The 22,301-nt window shown below is 40.4% G+C and overlaps 2 protein-coding genes across 2 annotated transcripts; one reads left to right on the top strand and one right to left on the bottom strand.

The window, feature by feature from the left end:
- Positions 1-6,018: 6,018 nt before the first annotated feature.
- Positions 6,019-6,972, top strand: LOC115514854 (olfactory receptor 12D2-like). Its single transcript, XM_030317033.1, has one exon. It carries the CDS (start codon positions 6,019-6,021, stop codon positions 6,970-6,972), a length of 954 nt encoding a protein of 317 aa, XP_030172893.1.
- Positions 6,973-19,716: 12,744 nt separating this feature from the next.
- Positions 19,717-20,664, bottom strand: LOC115514674 (olfactory receptor 11A1). Its single transcript, XM_030316799.1, has one exon. The coding sequence runs from the start codon at positions 20,662-20,664 to the stop codon at positions 19,717-19,719; it is 948 nt and encodes a 315-aa protein (XP_030172659.1).
- Between the last annotated feature and the right edge of the window lie 1,637 nt (positions 20,665-22,301).

The following is a 22,301-nucleotide window of genomic DNA, read 5'->3' as shown; positions in this document are numbered from 1 at the left end:
GGTTCTTTGAAAGAATTAACAGAATTGATAAACCTCTAGCCAGTTTGACCACAAAGAAAAAGGGAAGGACCCAAATAAATAAAATCAAGAAGGAAAGAAGAGAAATTGCAACCAACACTGCAGAAACACAAACAATAATAGGAGAATATTATGAGAAATTATACACCAAAAAAATTAGAAATCTGGAAGAAAGGGACAAATTCCTGGAAACATATAAACTACCAAAACTGAAACAAAAAGAAATAGAAAAGTGGAACAGACCCATACCAGTAAAGCAATCGAATCAATAATCAAAAATCTCCCAACAAACAAGAGTCCAGGGCCAGATAGCTTTCCAGGGGAATTCTACCAAACATTTAAAGAAAAGTTAACACCTATTATTTTGGAGCTGTTTCAAAAAATAGACATGGAAGGAAACTCATTTTACGAGGCCAGAATTACCTTGATTCCAAAGCCGGACAGAGACCCCACTAAAAAGGACAACTACAGACCAATTTCCCTGATGGATGCAAGAATCCTTAAGTTACTAGCCAACCGGATCCAACAATACATTAAAAGAATTATTCACAATGACTAAGTGGGATTTATGCCTGGGATGCAGGGTTCAATATCCACAAAATAATCAATGTGATACATCACATTAATAAAAGAAAGGACAAGAACCACATGATCCTCTCAATAGATGCAGAGAAAGCATTGGACAAAATACAGCATCTTTTCTTGATAAAAACCCTCAAGAAAGTATGGTTAGAAGGGTATCTCAAGATCATAAAGCCATATATGAAAGACCCACCGCTAATATCTTCATCAAAAACTGAGAGCTTTCCCTGTAAGGTCAGGAACACGACAGGGATGCCCTCTCTCACCACTGTTATTCAACATAGTATTGGAAATCCTAGCCTCAGCAGTCAGACAACACAAAGGAATAAAAGGCATCCAAATAGGCAAGGAGGAATTCAGACTTGCACTCTTCACAGATGACATGATACTCTATGGAAAACCCAAAAGATCCCACCAAAAAAAAAAAAAAAAAAACTGCTAGAGTGGATCCATGAATTTAGCAAAGTCATAGGATGTAAAATCAATGCACAGAAATCAGTTGCATTCCTACACACCACAATGAAGCAACAGAAAGAGAAATCAAGGAATTGACCCCATTGACAATTGAACCAAAAACCATAAAATACCTAGGAATAAATCTAACCAAAGAGGTGAAAAATCTATAAACCAAAAACTATAGAAAGCTTTGAAATAAATTGAAAACACCAAAAAATGGAAAAATATTCCATGCTCCTCAATTGGAAGAACAAATTTTGTTTAATGTCACTACTACCCAAAGCAATCTATATATTCAAAGCAATCACTGTCAAAATAACACCAGCATTCTTCACAGAGCTAGAACAAACAATCCTAAAAGTTGTATGGAACCACAAAAGACCCCAAATAGCCAAAGTATTCATGAAAAAGAAAACAAAAGCTGAAGGCATCACAATCCCAGACACCAAGACATATTACAAAGCTGTAATCATCAAGACAGTATGGCATTGACACAAAAACAGACACTCAGATCAATGGAATAGAACAGAGAACCCAGAGATGGACCCACAAATGTATGGCCAACTAATCTTTGACAAAGCAGGAAGAATATCCAATAGAATAAAGACAGTCTCTTCAGCAAGTGGTGCTGGGAAAACTGGACAGTGACACACAGAAGAATGAACCTGGACCTCTTTCTTACACCATACACAAAAATAAACTCAAAATGGATGAAACACCTAAAGAAAGCCTTCAAAATCCTAGAGGAGAAAGCAGACAAAAACCTCTGACCTCAGCTGCACCAACTTCTCACTCAACACGTCTCTGAGGGAAAGGAAAGCAAAAGCAAAAATGAACTATTGGGACCTCATAAAAATAAAAAACTTCTTCACAGCGAAGGAAACAATCAGCAAAAGTAAAAGGCAACCGACAGAATGGGAGGACATATTTGCAAATGACATATCAGATAAACGGTTAGTATCCAAAATATATAAAGAACTTATCAAACTCAACACCCCTCAAAAGAACAAATAATGCAGTGAAGAAATGGGCAAAAGACATGAATAGACACTTCTCTAAAGACATCCAGATGGCTAACAGACACATAAGAAAATGCTCAACATCACTCATCATCAGGGAAATACAAATCAAAACCACACTGAGATACCACCTCACACCTGTCAGAATGGCTAACATTAACAACTCAGGCAACAACAGATATTGGCAAGGATGCGGAGAGAGAAGATCTCTTTTGCACTGCTGGTGGGAACGCAGACTAGTGCATCCGCTCTGGAAAACAGTATGGAGGTTCCTCAAAAAATTAAAAATAGAACTACCCTATGATGTAGCAATTGCACTATTAGGTATTTATCCAAGGGATACAGGTGTGATGTTTCAAAGGAGCACATGCACCCCAATGTATATAGCACCACCATCAACAATGGCCAAAGTATGGAAAGAGCCAAAATGTCCTCTGATAGATGAATGGATAAAAAAGATGTGGTATATATATACAATGGAGTATTATTCAGCAATAAAAAAGAATGCAATCTTGCCATCTGCAACAATGTGGATGGAACTAAAGGGAATTATGCTAAGCAAAATTAGTCAGAGGAAGACAAATATCATATGACTTCACTCATATGAGGAATTTGAGATACAAAACCGATGAACATATGGGAAGGGAAGCAAAAATAATATAAAAACAGAAAGGGGGACAAAACATAAGAGACTCTTAAATACAGAGGACAAACTTGAGGGTGGCTGGAGGGGTTGTGAGTGGGGGGGATGGGCTAAATGAATAAGAGGCATTAAGGACGACACTTGTTGGAATGAGTACTGGGTGTTATACATAGGGGATGAATCACTGTTATCTACTCCTGAAATCATTGTTGTACTATATGCTAGTGAACTTGGATGTAAATTTAAAAATAAAATAATTAAAAATTTAAAATATGAAACATATACAAATATACTTGTCAATTATTCCTCAATAACACGGGGGGAAACAGCCAAATTACTTAAATCCTTTTAGCTGCCATTATCTTGTAAAGTAAATATGATGTTAGTTCATCCCTCCCTGGATATTTGGAAGAAATAAATGAGTATTTGCACATAAGGAACTCAGAACAATAGTTTCTACAATGAGATTATTTTTATTTCTATAATATGTTTACAATATGCTTGAACAAGGAATATTTTTCTGCGGTTTATTTGTTTATTTTGAAAGAGAGGAAAGAAAGTGGGTACAGGAAGGGGAGAGAGAGAGGAGAGAGTGAGAATCCAAAGCAGGCTTCCTGTGTGGGTCCGGAGCCCATTGCCAGGCTCCATCCACAAACCATAAGTAAGCTACCTGAGCCAAAATCAAGAGCTGGCTGCTTATCTGAAGGGCCCACCCAGGCACGCCCTGAAAGAGGAATTTTTATCGTGATTAATATACAATGCATTCGTGCAAAGCAACAATAATGGATCTCAACACAAAGATGGACAGGGTACATGGTGTTTATAACTGTTATGAGAAAGTTTGCATGCATGTCAGATTGCATATATTCCTGGGATGAGGCTCACAGAATATTCTCACCTAGAGGTTGCAGCAACAAGAGAGGATACACAAGGAGAGACCTCATTCCTTAGAGAAAGATGTGAGCCTTGGGATGTCTATTTTAAACAAACAAATTTAACACTATTACCAACAATGAAGAATCTAATTTGGAATAAATAAAAGCAATCCTACTTCTCCTTGTTCCTCTGTCTTGTTTTCCACAGGACCATAGTAAAAACTATGTGGAATGTTAAAGATTATCATCATCTGTACAGGTCAGTGGAACACAACTGGCCTCCATTCCTTACCAAACATTGCCAGTTTTTTTTTTTTTTGTTCAGTTTTTCACAGTTTATTTATTTATTTTTTTAATGCTTATTTATTTTTCAGACAGAGAGAGACAGAGCATGAACAGGGAAGGGTCAGAGAGAGAGAGAAACACAAAGTCCAAAACAGGCTCCAGGCTCCAGGCTGTCAGCACAGAGCCCGACGTGGGGCTCAAACTCACCTACCGTGAGATCACGACCTGAGCCGAAGTCGGATGCTTAACCGACAGAGCCACCCAGGCGCCCCTCTCACAAAGTTTTTCAGGGAAGTTCACATGATGACAAGGGAAGAAAAGGTAATTGAACTAAGAAAACATAGAAGGCCCCTGACAATCCTGCTGTCCACGACTCTGCAAATAAGGAAGAAACATAGAAAAGAAAAACTTGGAGCAGTGGGGGCAAAAAAAAAAAAAAAAGATGGAACTCAAGATAGCAACACCCAAGAGGAATTGTCTTGAATCGCAAGTATGGGAAAATACCCTGTTTATTCTCACAGCGATCCTGCTCACACCCAGGGGACACTCTCTCCGTGTTTATATGCCTAAGGTCTGTGGCTCCTGAGAGGCAGGAAGAATATCAGAAGGAGACAAAGACATTTCTGAACATGAAGAGCTCATGCTGCAATCCCAATATGAACAGTCACTTCAAATATCTTCCTGCCATTCTCAGCTGTTGGGAGTGTAAACCTGAAAAGCTGGGCAGGCTGTGAATCCGACAATCAGGTAAGAGAATGCCTTAGGACTCGGGCTGAGAGGACCCCATATTTTCTGCATGCTTGTTTATATGCAAGTAAGCGCCCAGATCTAGATCTGGTTTCCTATTTTATGATGGATTCCCCATTGCATTTGTGGATTGTGAAAGCTCTTTATATACTTTTATTGCCATATACATTCTGAATTCAGCATGCCTGGTTTCCTAATTTTTCTCCAGATAAATATGCAATCTCTCACTATTAAAATTGCAGTGAAATAAATCACTGAATAAGAACAAGTCTGATTGGAAATTTGCCTTAAGTATTAGACACAGGTCTCTTCCCTAAATGGATTTTTGATACAATTTAGTTTGATGAGTCAGAGAACTCAAAATGATATTTGCCATATCATATGTATCTTACACAGGAGAGGTAGGATTAACACTGTGCAGAACACACATGGTCATCAAAGCAAACTACTCTGACCTGCATGGAGCCAGCCTTTCACAGAGGCCCAGCACAGATTGGGTATATTCTCTAAATTCCTCCATCTCTAAGGCCTAGAATCCCAAAGGCTATGGAGAAGTGGTCCCTCATTAACCCACTCCAATTCCTCTCACATCAAATCTTTCTATGCTCCTCTAGGGATTTCCCCCAAACTTAGAATGATGTGCCTTTTAAAAAAATTTTTAATGTGTATTTATTTTTGAGACACAGAGAGACACAGTGAGAGTAGGGGAGGGGTAGAGAGAGAGGGAGACACAGAATCTGAAGCAGGCTCCAGGCTCTGAGCGGTAGAACACAGCCCCACATGGGACTTGAACTCACAAGCCATGAGATCATGACCTGAGCCAAAGTCGGACCCCAACCAACTGAGCCACTCAGGTGCTCCAAGATTTGCCTTTTTATAAGAGGCAATCCCACATCTGGATATTAATTCAGACCTCCTTGCATTGGTGTCATTCTTTCCTTGTCTATTTTTCTTAATTAAAAATCCCTCAGGTGCTTTCTTACAAGGTCTGGATATAGCAATCTGGGCAAGTAGTTAATTAGAGTTCATTAGAACCCCCATTAGAGTTCATTAAGGAGATGAGAGGACACTTGTATCAGAAGGTAGATGTGCAAACCCAGAGAAGATGGTAGGTTGGCTATGTGTTCAGAGTCTCTGGGAGAAAGAAACATATTAATGATAATCAAATGAGGGGGAAAAATGGTGGACCAATGGCCCATAACCAACAGTTCACCATAATATCTAATAGTCTAATGAGGCAAATCCTATAAAAGGTCTGATGTGGGAACTGTGTAAAACAACAATGCCCTCCCTCAAAGTACCCATTGTGTAGACAGGAAAATCCTCAACTACAAAGTCTCTGATTCTCAACAGAGGTACGCTCCATAGAGTAATTCATCCTTTCTCTTAAGCGATGCTGAATCAAACCTCAGTCACTGCATTTCTCCTCCTGGGAGTCACAGACATCCAAGCACTGCAGCCTTATCTCTTCGTGGTTTTCCTTGCAATTTACATGGTCAGTGTGGTTGGCAATGGAGCAGTCCTCCTGGTTGTCATCTCTGATCCAAGACTCCATTTACCCATGTATTTCTTCCTGGGAAATCTCTCGTGTCTAGATATCTGCTACTCCACGGTGACACTGCCAAAGATGCTGGAGAACTTCTTCTCTACACACAAGGCAATTTCCTTCTTGGGATGCATAAGCCAGCTTCACTTCTTCCACTTCCTGGGCAGCACGGAGGCCATGCTGTTGGCCGTGATGGCCTTTGACCGCTTTGTGGCCATCTGCAGGCCACTGCATTACTCTGTCATCATGAATTACCAGCTCTGTACCCGGATGGCTGTCACGGTCTGGACCATTGGTTTTTTCCATGCCCTGTTGCACTCCATGATGACCTCTCACTTGAACTTCTGTGGTTCTCATCAGATCCATCACTTCTTCTGTGATGTCAAGCCTTTGCTGGAGTTGGCCTGTGAGAACACAGAGCTCAACCAGTGGCTTCTCAACACGGTTACCGGGACCATTGCCATGGGCCCCTTCTTCCTAACACTTCTCTCCTACTTCTCCATAATCATCTCTCTTTTCTCCAAGACCCACTCCTGTAGTGCGCTCCGCAAAGCACTGTCCACGTGTGCCTCTCACTTCATGGTGGTCATTCTTCTCTATGCTCCTGTTATCTTCACTTACATATCTCCTACCTCAGGCAGCTCCATGGACCAGGATCAGGTCGCTGCCATCATGTACACTGTGGTCACTCCTATGCTGAACCCACTGATCTATACACTGAGGAACAAGGACGTGAAGGCTGCCTTGAGTAGTGTCTTCACAAGGAGGGGCGACCTGAACACATCTAGAGCACACTTCTAAGACAGGAAGCAATAGGCGATGATGAAGTTGGTGTGTGAGGTTAGACTGCTTCTGAGGTCATGTACAATATGTATAACAGGTGTAGTCTGAAGAAAAGATAAATGAGAAAGTCCATATTGTGTTAAATAATGCATTCTTAGGTAGCAAAATGGAAACCTGAACCCATGGGACATCAGCCATAGAATCCTAATGTTCGGTTTTTGTTCAGGATATCACTTCATAAAACTGATTTTTTATGTATTCTTATGGATTCTCTAATGACATCAGGGATAGAAATATGCCTATATCACTCACATATTGGGTACATGAATACTACTTAGGGCTGTTTATCTGTGTGCTTCTTCTAAGTTAATGTATTTTAAGGTGAGCAATAAAATTCTTATGCTGTTATATTTTGAGGAATTGCATTTGAACATTTAATAGGATAAGAAATGGTAATTCATAAATGAGAATGAGTTAAGAGGAACTTTTAACTGTTACATTTGATTTCTTTTTTCCCTAAGCTGGAGGCAAACAAATGATTGAAACAAATGATTTAAGCACTAATTGACAGGGATAAAATAGCCAATGGTTTATCTAAGTGCTGTGGATCCTCTATCTCCAGAGATTTTTTTAAAGTCAACCAGATGAATGGTAAAAGAGTCCTGTTAAATCTTGTTGAAAGTGGGGACAGAATGAAATTAAAATCTCAGAGTCCCTCTCTAGCTAATTAATAGGTAATTTTTCCCTCAGTGTTTGGTCATGGAAAATGTTGAGTTTCAAAATACTTCCTATTTTTTGTTTGGTTTTACTATTTCTATGATAATTTCCAGTGACTGTCATGATGCAATATGACATAATACTGATGAAATGTGCAGAATTTATCAAAATGTTGTCTTGTTTTCCTTACTTGTCACCAAACCCAAATGTAACGAAAGCAACTAAGTCATAATTGCTGAGACATTTCTGGAGCTAATGTCGGGAGGCACTGTGTTCCCTATTTTCTAAATCCCAGGGGTGGTTTCTGTGCATGAGGGATGGTGGGAGAAACATTTATGACTATTTATAGATGCAGGTGAAGACTGTGACAGGCCTTGATGAGCTCAGGGACTGACTGTTCAAATTCTCTGCATCCACTTTTGTGAACACAAACACTGTGGTTTGATCTCATCCACTGTTTTTGGTCCCCCAATTCTACTTTTGTTTATAAAAAAAAATAAAATGTGTCTGTGGAGAAGACATTTCTACCCTGAACTGTCTCAGCCCCTCATTTCTGTTGATCAGAATTGTTTACAAAATCCAAGCTCCACGCAGGCCGTGAACCAGAGAAGAACACGTCATTATCTGGTTGGCTACTGCTGCCTAACACACTAGCATCCCCAAACACAGAAGCTGAAGACACCTACACCAGGAAGTTGCATTCTTCTGAGGCTCGGGAATTGGCAAGAACACAGCAGGGAAGGGCTGGTTCTCCTTGATCATGCTTGTGCCGTGGCTGAGCTGACTTGAGCATCCTCGCGTGGAAGAGCTGAGAGCTGGCAAAGTCTCTGTCTGGGTCTCCCTTGGTCCGCTCTCTCCATGTGGCTGTTCTGTGCTTTTGCAGCATGGAGGCCTCAGGCTTGACACTCTACGTGGGGGCCAACAGACCACGGCAAAAGCTGCCAGTCATCTCTCGAATAAACCCAAGAACCAGTATTGACATCACCTGTACTATTCTCTCTTGGACAAAATGGTCACAGACCTAACAAACTTTATAGAGAAGAAATCCCTACCTTTCATGGGAAAGAACATCAAAAAAATTTTGTGGACATCTTTAATCCACTCTAGTCCAACTCTAATAATTAACATTGTCCCCACATACAAATCACACTTACTCTCGCTCCAAATAATACTAAAATCTCATCCCGTTGCAGTATTAGTCAGAGTCTATGTCTTTTCACCTACATTGGGTCAAGGTGCAGATGAGGCTTGTTGGGTCCAGTTTCTCAAGCTTGGTTCCTTTTTTACCTCAAGAACTTCAAACTGATGCGTCCAGTTATCTGCCCTAGGTAGACACAGACATACATTTGGGTTTATATATGGAATATTTTTCAGTCGTGAGAAAAAAAGGAAATCCTGCCATTTGTGACTATGTGAATGGACCTGGAGGATATAATGCTAAATGAAATAAGTCAGATAAAGACAAATACCATATTATTTTTTTTATTTGTATAATTTAAGAAACCAAACAAATGAACAAACAAAGAGAAGAAAAGAAAAAAAAAAAACAGACTCAGGTACAGAAAATGAGCTGGTAGTTGACAGAGGGGACGTGGGTAGGAGATGGTGGAAATTGGTGAAAATGATTAAGAGTACACTTATCCTCCCAAAATAAAATTTAAAAAAAAAAGAGTATACTTATCCTGATGAGCACTGAGTCATTTATAGAATTGTTCAATCGTTATACTGTACACCTGAAACTAATATAACACTATGTGTTAATTAATCATAATTTTCCAAAGGGAATTATGTTTAAAGAATTAAATAATTTTAGGCATACATCATGAATGGATTATAAAATTATTAGGTGAGGGGAGCCCGGGTAACATTCGGTTGAGCATCCAACTTCGGCTCAGGTCATGATCTTGCAGTTTGCAGTTGAAACCCTGCATCAGGCTCTGTGCTGACAGCTTGGAGCCTGGAGCCTGCTTCAGATTCTGTGTCTCCCTCTCTCTCTGCCCCTCCCCTGTTTGCTCACTCTCTCTCTGTCTCTCTCAAAAATAAATAAAAACATTAAAAAATAAAATTATAATATAATATAACAAATAAACTAATATAATATGGTTAAAGATGATTGGAAATTGAATAATACATGGAACAGACTGACACCACCTGACCCCACTGGTCAATAATATAAATAGCATCACTAAAAGTAGGACAAGCACTGTCTCATGAGATGCTATAACAGAAATAAAACAGCAACTTGGAGATATTCTGCCTCAAAGTTATCAAAGATCTAATCAAGCTTCTATCTCAGTATCAGTTTTGTAGTTTAAGTGCTAACAGGTTTTTTTATTGTAAGGTAGGTGCCTGACATTAAGCTCTTTGTTGCTGAGACATCCATTTCAAAGTTAGCCACCTGGAATAAACATATTGCCAAATACATAACTACATAAGGAGCAGAGCGCCCCACCCATGCAGTTCCCCTTTGAGAGAGTCCTGGTAACACAAATAGCTGATCACTCGAGTGACCCATGCAGTTCCCCTTTGAGAGAACCCTGGTGACACAGACAGCTGGTCACTTGAGTGACCCTGCTTTTCCCTTCCTGTGCTTTAATTACTGCTCTTATGTTTTAAATTCAGCAAAGAAGAGTAAATGCCCAATACCCTAGACACTCCTCTCCTGATCCCAACACAGGCAGAGCCCCAGGCCCCTGTGCTCTCTCCCTTTCCCCAAGCCCTGTGTGGCCTCAGCAGTACTGTGTACCCACAGGACTGAGTGATAAATCTTGCCTTTTCAAAGCTCCCTGATGGTTGTTGCTGGAGTGTGTCTTGCAATTATAATAACAATCATAACAGGTGGTCTAGCCACAACATTGACTCCCAACAGGGAAATGTCAATGAGGGCCCAGGAGAGTGCCCCAGCCATTCCTAGCTGAATGTATCACTCAACAGGTGGAGACCAATCAAAACGAGTCTATATAGGATATAGGAATAGAAGTTAAGACTATAAATAAGCAATAAGTCTAATTTAGAATATGGAACACGTATAGGACAGATAATCAGATTTCTCCAGTAGGTCAATTACATGATAAAAAGGGGGGGTGGGTGCTATGAAATAAGGGAATAAGAAACATAAAACAAGATACATTGTAAGAACCTTTCTCAAATCCTAAGTCTAAGAATTTACTGAAAGATAATTGGAAAAATTGAACATGGCTTGTGTATTAAATGACATTGAGGAGATTCTGATCATAGTGAAAGTGTCATAATGGCACTGTCAGTGTGTTTGTTTTTGTTAATTTATATTCTGGTTAACAACAGTGTAGTCTTGGCTTCAGAAGTAGAAGCCGGTGATTCATCACTTACATATGACACCCAGTGCTCATCCTAACAAGTGCCCTCCTAATACCTATCACCCTTTTGGCCCGCCCCCACCCACCACCCTCCATAACCCTCGGTTTGTTCTCTTGCTGTGGTTTGGTCCTGTTACTTCATTTAAGACATATTTCTCTCCCGCCTCATTTTTTCTAACTCTACCTGTGTCTGTCTCTGTGTGTTAGAGAAGGCAGTTATGTCTCTTGTTCTTGACGGTAATGGCCTTATAAAGAAAAGGTCTTGAAATGCCCTGCAGTGCTGTGTCCTCTTTGCCCAGGACCTGGCACTTCAGGGAGTGTCTCTGACATGTTCTTTTCTGCTTTCCCCTTCAGTTCCGTTATCTACAGTGGCCTTTTTTCCTGTGTGGGCAGTGTTTGGTCCCTGCCAGGTGTGGGTGGGTATTAACAGGTACACATTGGTGGTGTGCTTGCTAATTGACACCTGTGGACGCCACTGCCAGGATGGCCAACTTAAGGGGATCTGCAATGGGCATACGAGTGGGTCCCTCATTTTTAATAAGGTGGACCTCAGGCTTCTGCTGCCACAGTGCGTCCCCCACCACAGCAACCAAGACTGAGGCCCCACACAAGGTGAAGGTCAGGAGATACAGTGCTTGTGAGGTTCACGTTGGTGTACTGGGGGAGGAGCCTGCAGTTCTAGGACTGAGGCAAGTGTGACTGGAAAGGCTGGATCGGGAAGCACGTGGGGGTGGGGCTTGGTGCAAGCAAGTTAGGAAGCAAGCGTGGAGGCAGTGTTGGTTCCCACAAGTGGCCACGTACTTATGCATGGGTGTGTGGGGGGGAAATAACACTGGCCAGTTCCTTTGTTCCTGGAGGACTCTTTTTGAGATCCATATCTCTCCAAACATGCTCTGTGATGAGTAAATCCTCCTGTCTCTCCTGGTGTTTTTCAAACTACTGGCTCTATGCTATATCTGCTAGAGCTGTTTGCTGTGCTGTAGCTTTAAGGGCTCAGACTCTGCTTCCTAATGCCTTCAGGGCTCTCTCAGAGACAGGCAGGCTGATTTTAAGAATTCCAGGCTGTAAGTCTAGGCTGTTTGTGAGACCTCATGAAATTTGACTCCTCTGGCTTTCAAAGCCAAATGTTTTGGGGGTTCATCTTCCCTGTGCAGGTCCCCAGTGGGATCATCTGTTTTTTGACCTTCACCGTGCTCTTGGTTTCTTCTGGTCCACAGATGGCCACAGTCCTTTTAGGTCTCAAATTGCATCTCTGCCTTTCCAACCTTCTTCCTTGTGGCCTCTTCTCTACCCTTGGTTGTGGAGTTTGTTCTGCCAGTCATTGGGTCTTTTTCTGGGATATTTAAGCTGATGTGAGTGTTATCTCATTGTATCTGTGCATTGAGGTGAGTTTAGAATCCTGACAATCCACCATCTTCTCAGCCTCATCCATAAAGACATTTTAAAAAACATTCAGGCCACGGGTGCCTGAGTGATTCAGTTGGTCAAGCATCTGACTTCAGCTCAGGTCATGATCTCGCAGTTTGTGAGTTCGAGCCCCATGTCAGGACCTGGAGCCAGCCTCTGATTCTGCATCTCCCACTCTCTCTCTCTCCGCCACTCCACTGCTCATGCTCTGTCTCTGTCTCTCTCTCAAAAATTAATAAACATTAAAAAATTTAAAAAAAAAACATTCAGGCCTATCCGAAGGAGCAAGAAAGGCCCCAAATACACAACCTAATCTTGCACCTAAAGGAGCTAGAAAAGGAGCAGCAAATAAAGCCCAAAGCCAGCAGAATAAGGGAAATACTAAAGATTACAGTGGAAATAAATGGTATAGAATCCAAAAAAAGCAACAGAACAGATCAATGAATCGAAGAGCTGGTTTTTTGTTTATTTGTTTGTTTTTTCATGTTTATTTACTTTTGAGGGAGAGACAGAGACAGAGTGCAAGCAGGGGAGGGGCAGAGAGAGAAAGAGGAAGACACGGAATCTGAAGTAGGCTCCAGGCTATGAGCCATCAGCACAGAGCCCAACAGGGGGCTTGAACTCACAGACCATGAGATCATGAGCTGAGCCAAAGTTGGATGCTTAAATGACTGAGCCACCCAGGTGCCCCTAAGAGCTGTTTTTTTGAAAGAATAAACAAAATTGATAACCCCCTAGCCAGACTTCTTAAAAAGAAAAGAGAGAGGACCCAAATAAATAAAATCATGAATAAAAGAGGAGAGATCACAACCAACACCACAGAAATACAATTATAAGAGAATACCATGAAAAACTATACGCCAACAAACTGGACAATCTGGAAGAAATGGACAAACACCCAGGCACTAACACAGTACCAAAAATCAAACAGGAAAAAATAGAAAATTTGAACAGGAGGGTGGGCCCATAACAAGCAAACAAAAATTAACTTCGTTTTTTTTTTAAATTTTTTTTAACATTCATTTATTTTTGAGAGAGAGAATAGGCAAGAGAGAGTGCAAGCAGGGGAGGGGAAGAGAGGGAGGGAGACACAAGATCTGAAGCAGGCTCCAGGCTCTGAGCTGTCAGCACAGAGCCTGATGTGGGGCTTGAACCCACAAACTGCGAGATCATGACCTGAGCCGAAGTTGGATGCTCAACCGACTGAGCCACCCATGTGCCCCAAAATCGACTCAGTTTTTAAAAGTATCCCCATAAGTAAAAGTCCTGGGCCAGATGGTTTCCCAGGGGAATGCTTCTAGACATTTAAAGAAGAGTTAATACCTATTCTCCTCAAACTGTTCCAAAGAATAGAAATGGAAGGAAAGCTTCCAAATTCATTCTGTGAAACCAGCATTACCTTGATTCCTAAACCAGACAAAGACCACACTAAAAGGAGAATTACAGGCCAATTTTTGATGAACATGGATGCAAAAATTCTCAACAAGATATTATCAAATCGAATCTAACAGTACATTAAAAGAACTATTCACCACGATCAAGTGGGATTCGTTTCTGGGCTGCAGGGCTGGTTGAAGATTTGCAAATCAATCAACATGATACACCATATTAATAAAAGAAGGGATAGGAACCATATGATCCTTTCAATAGATGCAGAAAAAGCATTTGACAAAATACAGACTCTTTCTTGATAAAAACCCTCAAGAAAGTAGGGATAGAAGGAACATGCCTCAAGATCATAGAAGTAGTATATGAAAGACCCAGAGCTAATATCATCCTCAATGGGGAAAAACTGAGAACTTCCCCCCTAAGATCAGGAACATGACAGAGATGTCCACTCTCACCAGTGTTGTGCAACATAGTACTGGAAGTCCTATTCTCAGCAATCAGGCAACAAAAAGAAGTAAGAGGCATACAAATCAGCAAGGAAGAAGTCAAACTTTCACTCTTCACAAATAACCTGATACTCTACCTGGAAAACCCAAAGACTCTACAAAAGAACTGCTAGAACTGATACATGAATTCAGCAAAGTCACAGGATATAAAATCAATGTACAGAGATCAGTTGCATTTCTGTACAATGAAGCAGCAGAAAGACATATCACAGAATTGATCCCATTTATAATTGCACTAAAAACTATAAGATGCCTAGGAATAAACCTAACCAAGGAGGTAAAAGATGTATATGCTGAACACTATAGAAAGTTCATGAACAAAATTGAAGAAGACATGGAAAAACATGCCATGCTCATGGATTGGGAGAACAAATATAGTTAAAATGTTGCTGCTACCCAAAGCAATCTACACATTCAATGCAAGCCCTATCAAAACAACACCAGCACTCTTCACAGAGCTAGAACAAACAATCTAAAATTTTTATGGGGACACAAAAGACCCCTAATAGACAAAATAATGTTGAAAAAGAAAACCAAAGCTGGAGACATCACAATTCCAGACTTCAAACTCTATTACAAAGCTGTAATCATCAAGACAGTATGGTATTGGCAAAAAATAGACACACAGATCAGTGGAATAGAATAAAGAACCCAGAAATGGACCAACAAATATATGGCCAACTAACCTTGACAAAGAAGAAAAGAATATCCAATGGAAAAAACAAAAACAAAACAATCTCTTTCAGAAATGGTGCTGGGAGAACTGGACAGCGACATGCAAAAGAATGAAACTGCACCACTTTCTTACACCATACACAAAAAAATAAATTCAAAATGGATGAAAGACAAATGTAAGACAGGAAACCATCAAAATCCTATGGGAGAAAACAGGCAGTACCTCTGTAGCTTCAGCCACAGCAACTTCTTACTAGACATGTCTCTGGAGGCAAGGTAAATAAAAATAAAAATGAATTATTGAGACCTCAACAAGAGCAAAACAGACTTAAGTAATATGCCTGATATAAAATTTAAGTAATGATCATAAAGATACTCATTGGACTTGAGAAAGAAGCTGAGGACATCAGTGAGTCCCTTAACAAGGAGATAAAAAAAAAAAAAGAGGTGAAAAACACAATAAATGAAATAAAAATACTCTTGAGGGAATAAATAACAGCCTAGATGAAGCAGAGGAATGAATTAATGATCTGGAAGACAGAGTAATGGATAGTAATCAAGCAAAAGAGAGAAAAAATTATGCAAATAGACTTAGGGAACTCAGTGACTCCATCAAGCATAATAACGTCAATATTATAAGGATCCCAGAAGAAGAAAAGAAAAGGGGGCAGAAAATTTTTTTTAAGAAATAATAGTTTAAAACTTCCTTCTGGGGGTAAGAAACAGAAATCCAGATCCAAAAAATTGACCCAACGATGTCCATGCCAAGACACACAGTAATTGCAATTAAAATGGCAAAAAGTAGTTAAAAGAGAGAATTTTAAAAGCAGCAGGAGAAAAGAAACCAGTTATATACAAAGGAAACCCCAGAAGGTTATCAGAGGATTTTTCAGCAGAAATTCTGCAAACCAGAAGGGATTAGCATGACATATTCAAAGTGCTGAATGGAAAAAATCTGCAGCCAAATATACTCTATCAAGCAAGGCTATCATTCAGATATGGAAGGAGAGATAAAAACTTTCTCAGACAAACAAAAACAAAAGAAGTTTGTGACCACTAAACCAGCCCTGCAAGAAATATTAAAGAGGAATCTTTGAGTGGAAACATCATAAATGAGAGTATGAAAAATAAATATATCTATAAAAATCAGTCAAAACATTCACAAAATAAAAGGATGTTAACATATGACACCATATACCTAAAATGAGGGTGGGGTGGAGTAAAGAATGCATTCAAACTTAAGCAACCATCAGTTTAATACAGACTATTATATGCAGAAGATGTTATATACAAACCTAATAGTAATGACAAATCAAAAGGCACTTAAAGATAAGCAAGTAAATGAACTAAACACACCAAAGGACATAGGTTAACAGAATTGATTTTTTTTTAACTTATCTATATGCTTCCTTCAAGAGATGCATTTCAGAATTAAACACACCTGAAGATTGAAAGTGAGGGGATAGGGAAACATTATCATCCAAATGGGTCTCAAAAGAAAGCTGGGGTAGCAATACTTATACCAGAAAAAACAGACTTTAAACCAAAGACTGTAACAAGAGACAAAGAAGGATAATACATAATAATAATTGGATTATTACAATCCAACAAGAAGATAAAATAATTATAAATATTTATGGACCCAACATGAGGGCACTCAAACACATACAATTAATAACAAGCATAAAGGAAATAGTCGATAGTAATACAGTAATAGTAGGGGACTTTAACACATCAATGGACAGATTATCCAAATGGATAATCAACATGAGAACAATGGCTTTGAAAGACATACTAGACCAGATGGATTTAACAAATTTATTTGAAACATTCCATTGTAACACAGCAGAATATACATTCTTACCACATGCACATGAAATGAACACTCTCTAGAACAGATCACATATTAGGCCACAAGAGAAGTCTCAACAAATTCAAAAAGATCAGTCATACCATGCATCTTTTCTGATCACAACACTCTGAAACTAGAAATCAACCGCAAGAAAAATTCTGGAAAGACCATGAATACATTGAGGCCAAATAACATGCTACTAAACAGTGAGTGGGTCAACCAAGAAATCAAAGAAGAAATCAAAAGTACATGGAAACAAACAGAAATGAAAACACAATGCTCCAAAACTTTTGGGATGCAGCAAAAAGTGGTTCTAAGAGGGAAGTTTAGACCAACACAGGTCTACCTCAAGAAGCAAGAAAAAGTTCAAATAAACAACCTCATCTTACACCTAAAGGAGAAATAAATACATAGATAGATAGATAGATAGATAGATAGATAGATAGATAGATAGATAGATAGATAATAGATAGATAGGGGCGCCTGGGTGGCTCAGTCAGTTGAGTGTCCGAATTCCGCGCTTAGGTCATGATCTCACGGTCCATGAGTTTGAGCCCCGCGTTGGGCTCTGTGCTGACAGCTTGGAGCCTGGAGCCTGCTTCAGATTCTGTGTCTCCCTCTCTCTCTGACCCTCCCTCATTCATGCTCTGTCTCTGTCTCAAAAATAAATAAATGTTAAATAAATAAATAAATAAATAAATAAATAAATAAATAAATAAATAAATAAAACAAAATAAGACAAAACCCAAAACCTGCAGAAGGAAGGAAATAATAAAGATTAGAGCAGAAATAAATGGTATAGGCCCTGAAAAAAACAATAGAACAGATCAATAAAACCAGGAGTTGGTTCACTGAAAAAATAGCAAAATTGATAAGCCTCTAGCTACACTCATCAAGGAAAAAAGAGAAGGGACTTAAATAAGTAAAATCACAAATGAGAGGAAATTAACAACCATCACCACAGAAATACAAACAATTGTAAGATTGTATTATGAAAAATTATATGCCAACAAATCGGAAAACCCAGAAAAAAAAATGGCTAAATTCCTAGAAACATATAAACTACCAAAACTGAAAAGAAGAAATAGAAAATTTGAACAGATCAATTACTAGTAAGGAAATTGAATCAGTATTTTTAAAACTCCTAACAAACAAAAGTCCAGTACCAGATAGCTTCACAGAGGAATTCTACCAAACATTTAAAGAAGAGTTACTGCTATCACTCATCATCAGAGAAATACAAATCAAAACCACAATGAGATACCAATTCACGTCTGTCAGAATGGCTAAAATGAACAACTCAGGAAACAACAGATGTTGGTGAGGACATGGAGAAAGGGGAACTCTCTTACACTACTGGCAGGAACGCAAACTGGTGAAGCCACTGTGGGAAACAGTATGGAGGTTCCCCAAAAAGTTAAAAATAGAACTACCCTATGACCCACCAATTGCACTAGTATGTATTTACCAAAAGAATGTGAAAACACTAATTCAAAGAATACGTACACCCCTATTTTTATTGCAGCATTGTTTATAATAGCCAAATTATGGAAGCAGCCCAAGTGTCCATCAACTGATTAATGGATAAAGAAGATGTGGTATACATACACAATGGAATATTACTCCACCATAAAAAGTATGAAATTTTTCCATTTGTAATGACAAGGATGAAACTAGAGAGTGTAATGCTAAGCAAAATAAGTCAGTCAGAGAAAGACAAATACCCTATGATTTCACCCATATGTGGAATTTAAGAAACAAAACAAATGAGCACCAGGAAAAAGAGAGAGGCAAACCACGAAACAGATGCTCAACTACAGAAAACAAACTGATGGTCACCAGAAAGGAAGTGGGTGGTGGGATGGGGGAAAAAGGTGATGGGTATCAAGGAGTGCACATGTTGTGATGAGTACTGGGTGTTATATGGAAGTACTGAATCACTTTAGTGTACTCCTAAAACTAATATTACATGGTATGGTAACTATATGTAATTGAAGTTAAAACAATTTAAAAATGCCTTTACCAAAGAGCACACAGAATATTTGTATGTGGAATATGTACTTATACAATGCACACAACTGAAAGTCGCTCGAAAATCCTGCAGAAAAAAAGGAGCCATTGACTCCAAAAATGAGTCATTGAAATAGGGTTGACAAATGTAGATAATGAAGCTGGATGATGGCTACATGGGGTTATTAGAATTTTCTCACTACTTTCATATATGTTTAAAATTTTCTACAATAAAAAAACTTTAAAAAAAGCAAATGCATTCACCTTTAAATGTTAAAAAATATTGTATACCCTTAGACTGGGCACTTTAAGTCCTAAGGATTTATTATAGGAAAATCTGGATGTAAACTATGTTTGCATGGTGAAAGAATTGCATACAACTAAAAAATCCCATAAGCGAAGATTAAACAAGCCATGTTTAACCATCCTAAAAGCCCAGAAGAATGAATAACTACATACTCATTGAAAAAGAAAGATGTTTAAGACATAGTGTCTAGTGAAAAACCAGATTACAGTTTCACAATCCAAGTTGTTTTATACATATGTGTGTGTATACACACATGCACACACACACACACACACACACGTACGCACCTATTACAAGTAGCCAATATTTTTGCTTTCTGTTTCTGTTTCTGTGTATCTACTTTCTATATCAAATATTCATAGCCTATTTTAAAAAGAATAATAAAAGATAAATGTAAATTTTAAGTTAACACTTGAAATTGGTGCTCATTTTTAGAGTAACTACAGAATGTTTTACAGAGAGAAAGGTCAAAATAGAACAAAGTTCTTCCTTCCCAACCAGTCCTGAAGGACACCCCAATGGAGACATGCAAAGTCCAAATAAAATCCTCACCACCATTCTCCCTCAACTGAGTGTTTTGGTGAGCTTAATGTACAGAAGTCTCCGCAATGTATGATGAACCTCCTTGTTCCTCAGGGTGTAGATCACAGGATTGAGAAGCGGGGTGACCACAGTGTAGAGCAGGGCGAAGACCTTGGAGACAAGTTGGGAATGGACAGCAGAGGGTGCAATGTACAAGACCATGAGAGTTCCATAGAAGGTGGACACCACCACCAGGTGGGAGGAGCAGGTGGAGAAAACCTTTAGCCTCTGGGCCCCAGCAGGGACTTTGAGCACAGTTACCACGATCCGGGCATAAGATGTCAGAATCAGCCCAAAGGGGACAGTGAGGCAGACCACAGACAGAATGAATGTTGTCATCTGGGCCACACTGGGATCCGAGCAGGCCAGGCCCATCAAGGGCATGAAGTCACAGTAAAAGTGGTCAATGTGGTTGGGGCCACAGAACCTCAGCTGGCCCATTAGGGCCACAACCAGTCCATCTACCATGAAGCCAGAGAGCCAAGCTATGACCACCAGCCCCAAGCACCCCCTGGGTCCCATCAGGAGTGGGTAGCGGAGTGGATAGCAGATTGCCAGGTAGCGATCATAGGCCATGACAGCCAGCATGAAGCACTCAGCCGTGGCTAGAGAACCGAAGATAAAGAACTGCAGCAAGCAACCAGCCACAGAGATGGCCGCTTCCTGCAAGAAGCCCTCTAGCATTTTGGGCACCACTGTGGAGGTGTAGAGGATCTCCAGGAAGGACAGGTTAGCCAGGAAGAAATACATGGGTGTGTGGAGCCTCCGTGAGCTAACCACCGCCACGATGATCAGCACATTCCCCATGACGATGGACACGTAGACAATGGTGAGCACAACAAAGAAAACAAGACGCAGCTCAGCTACATCATGGAAACCAAGGAGGACAAATTCAGTGATAGTTTGGTTTTCCAGAGCAACCGTTTCCATGGGGATCGTCCAAGTTCCTGTCTGACAGAGATTAAGGGAGAGATTTTAGGGCATCTCTGTCTCCAACACCAACTCCAAGACAAGGAAGGCTAAAGCGAAAAGAAGAGGGTGAGTCTCCCACACAAATGTCCCTTGCACATCCTGATCTGTCCCCCTATAGTGGCTTCCTCCTGCAACTCTGTTCCCCTGACCATCCTTAACTGTGTATGTTCTTCATGGCTCAGGAGAGTTCGTCCAAACACAAACGTAGTCTTCAGGACCCTTTACCCTATTAATTCAACCCAGTGTTTCTGTGACAAAATGAATCCACCAGCCTCATGTGTAGAGCCAGCCACACAGTCGTCCTCCTGAACAGCAGACTAATACCCTCCAAATGCCTGCAAGACACTCCCTACCCTCAGCTCAAAATCAGCAGGATCAAACACAAATCCTCATATCTTTCCCAGCCACAACCAACTGGACAGGTAGTGTGAAATTCTGCTTTGATCCCAAGCTTACCATATCATTGCCATTTCAGCTGAATGCCCTCTCCCATTCCCAACCTCCAGTCAGTAAAATCCCACTGGTTGTTCCTTGGAAAGTTCTTACACATTCCCTCCTCCCCACACACCAACTTCACAGCCTCTTCATGACTCTCTTAGCAGTCACCTCTGTGTGATCTTAGCAGTTACAACTGTGTGGACTCCTTGTCCCCTCTCATGTATCGAAACAATCTTCTTTAGATCCTGGTTTCATCAAGTCATTCAAGATTTTATAGGGGAAATGTGATAAATGTGGGAACAGAGGGACCAAATGCAGAGGGAGTGGAGGGGGCATGACAGTCCAGCCAGGGAAGGTGGTTGTAGGCTCAGTCTTGAAGTACAGGGAAGAGCTGGTCAGGCAACAGGTGCTGAAGATTCTAGGTCAAATAAAACCATTCCATACACTCAACAGCTTACCATCTTGTGGAGAAAATGGACACATCAACAAATAATCGCAATACGCTAAAAGAGAGCTCATGAATCCAACCTGCAAGAAACCCTCCTGGGTGGAAATAACCCTGGACTGATGGGATTGCTAAGGAGAAAGGAAGGTGTGGAGTGAGGGCATTTCAGGTAAAAGGAAAATGAAGAGTAGAAACTGAGGCAAGAAACAGCACACAGTGTGAGGAGGGGAAGAGGGTGTCAGGGAGAAAGCAACCAAGGGCAATTAAAAGAAATTCACTTCTGAAGAAGCGTTAGGATTGAGGCAAAGAGTGTGGAAGGTAGGGATGCAGATGTGGGCCCAGACCAGAGCATGGGGGTCCTGTCCTGTTGTGAGGAGAGCTGGGGCTTTGTCCTGTAGGCAGGAGGGAGCACAGAGGTGACACGGTGCACCGGCACCTGGCTGGTACTGAGGAAGCTGGGCCCAAGGTAGCTGGAGTGGGGGACGGGCGATTCCACATCCCAGCTGCATCCTGGGGAGCAGGTGCACTGCCTTGAGGTGACCACTCATTGCTCTGTTATGTGCACTCTCTCCTCCATGGAAATCTCTCCTCTGTGCAAAGACTGCCAGCTCATCTATCACAGATATTAGTATTTATATCCACACTCAACAAAGTTCTCAACAAAGATGAAGGGTCAGTAAACCCTGATGTTTAAAACTGCCTGTCCCACAAC

This window comes from Lynx canadensis, chromosome B2 (assembly GCF_007474595.2).
Source record: "Lynx canadensis isolate LIC74 chromosome B2, mLynCan4.pri.v2, whole genome shotgun sequence".
NCBI classification, from domain to species: Eukaryota; Metazoa; Chordata; class Mammalia; order Carnivora; family Felidae; genus Lynx; species Lynx canadensis.
This window is presented reverse-complemented; position numbering and strand designations above follow the sequence as displayed.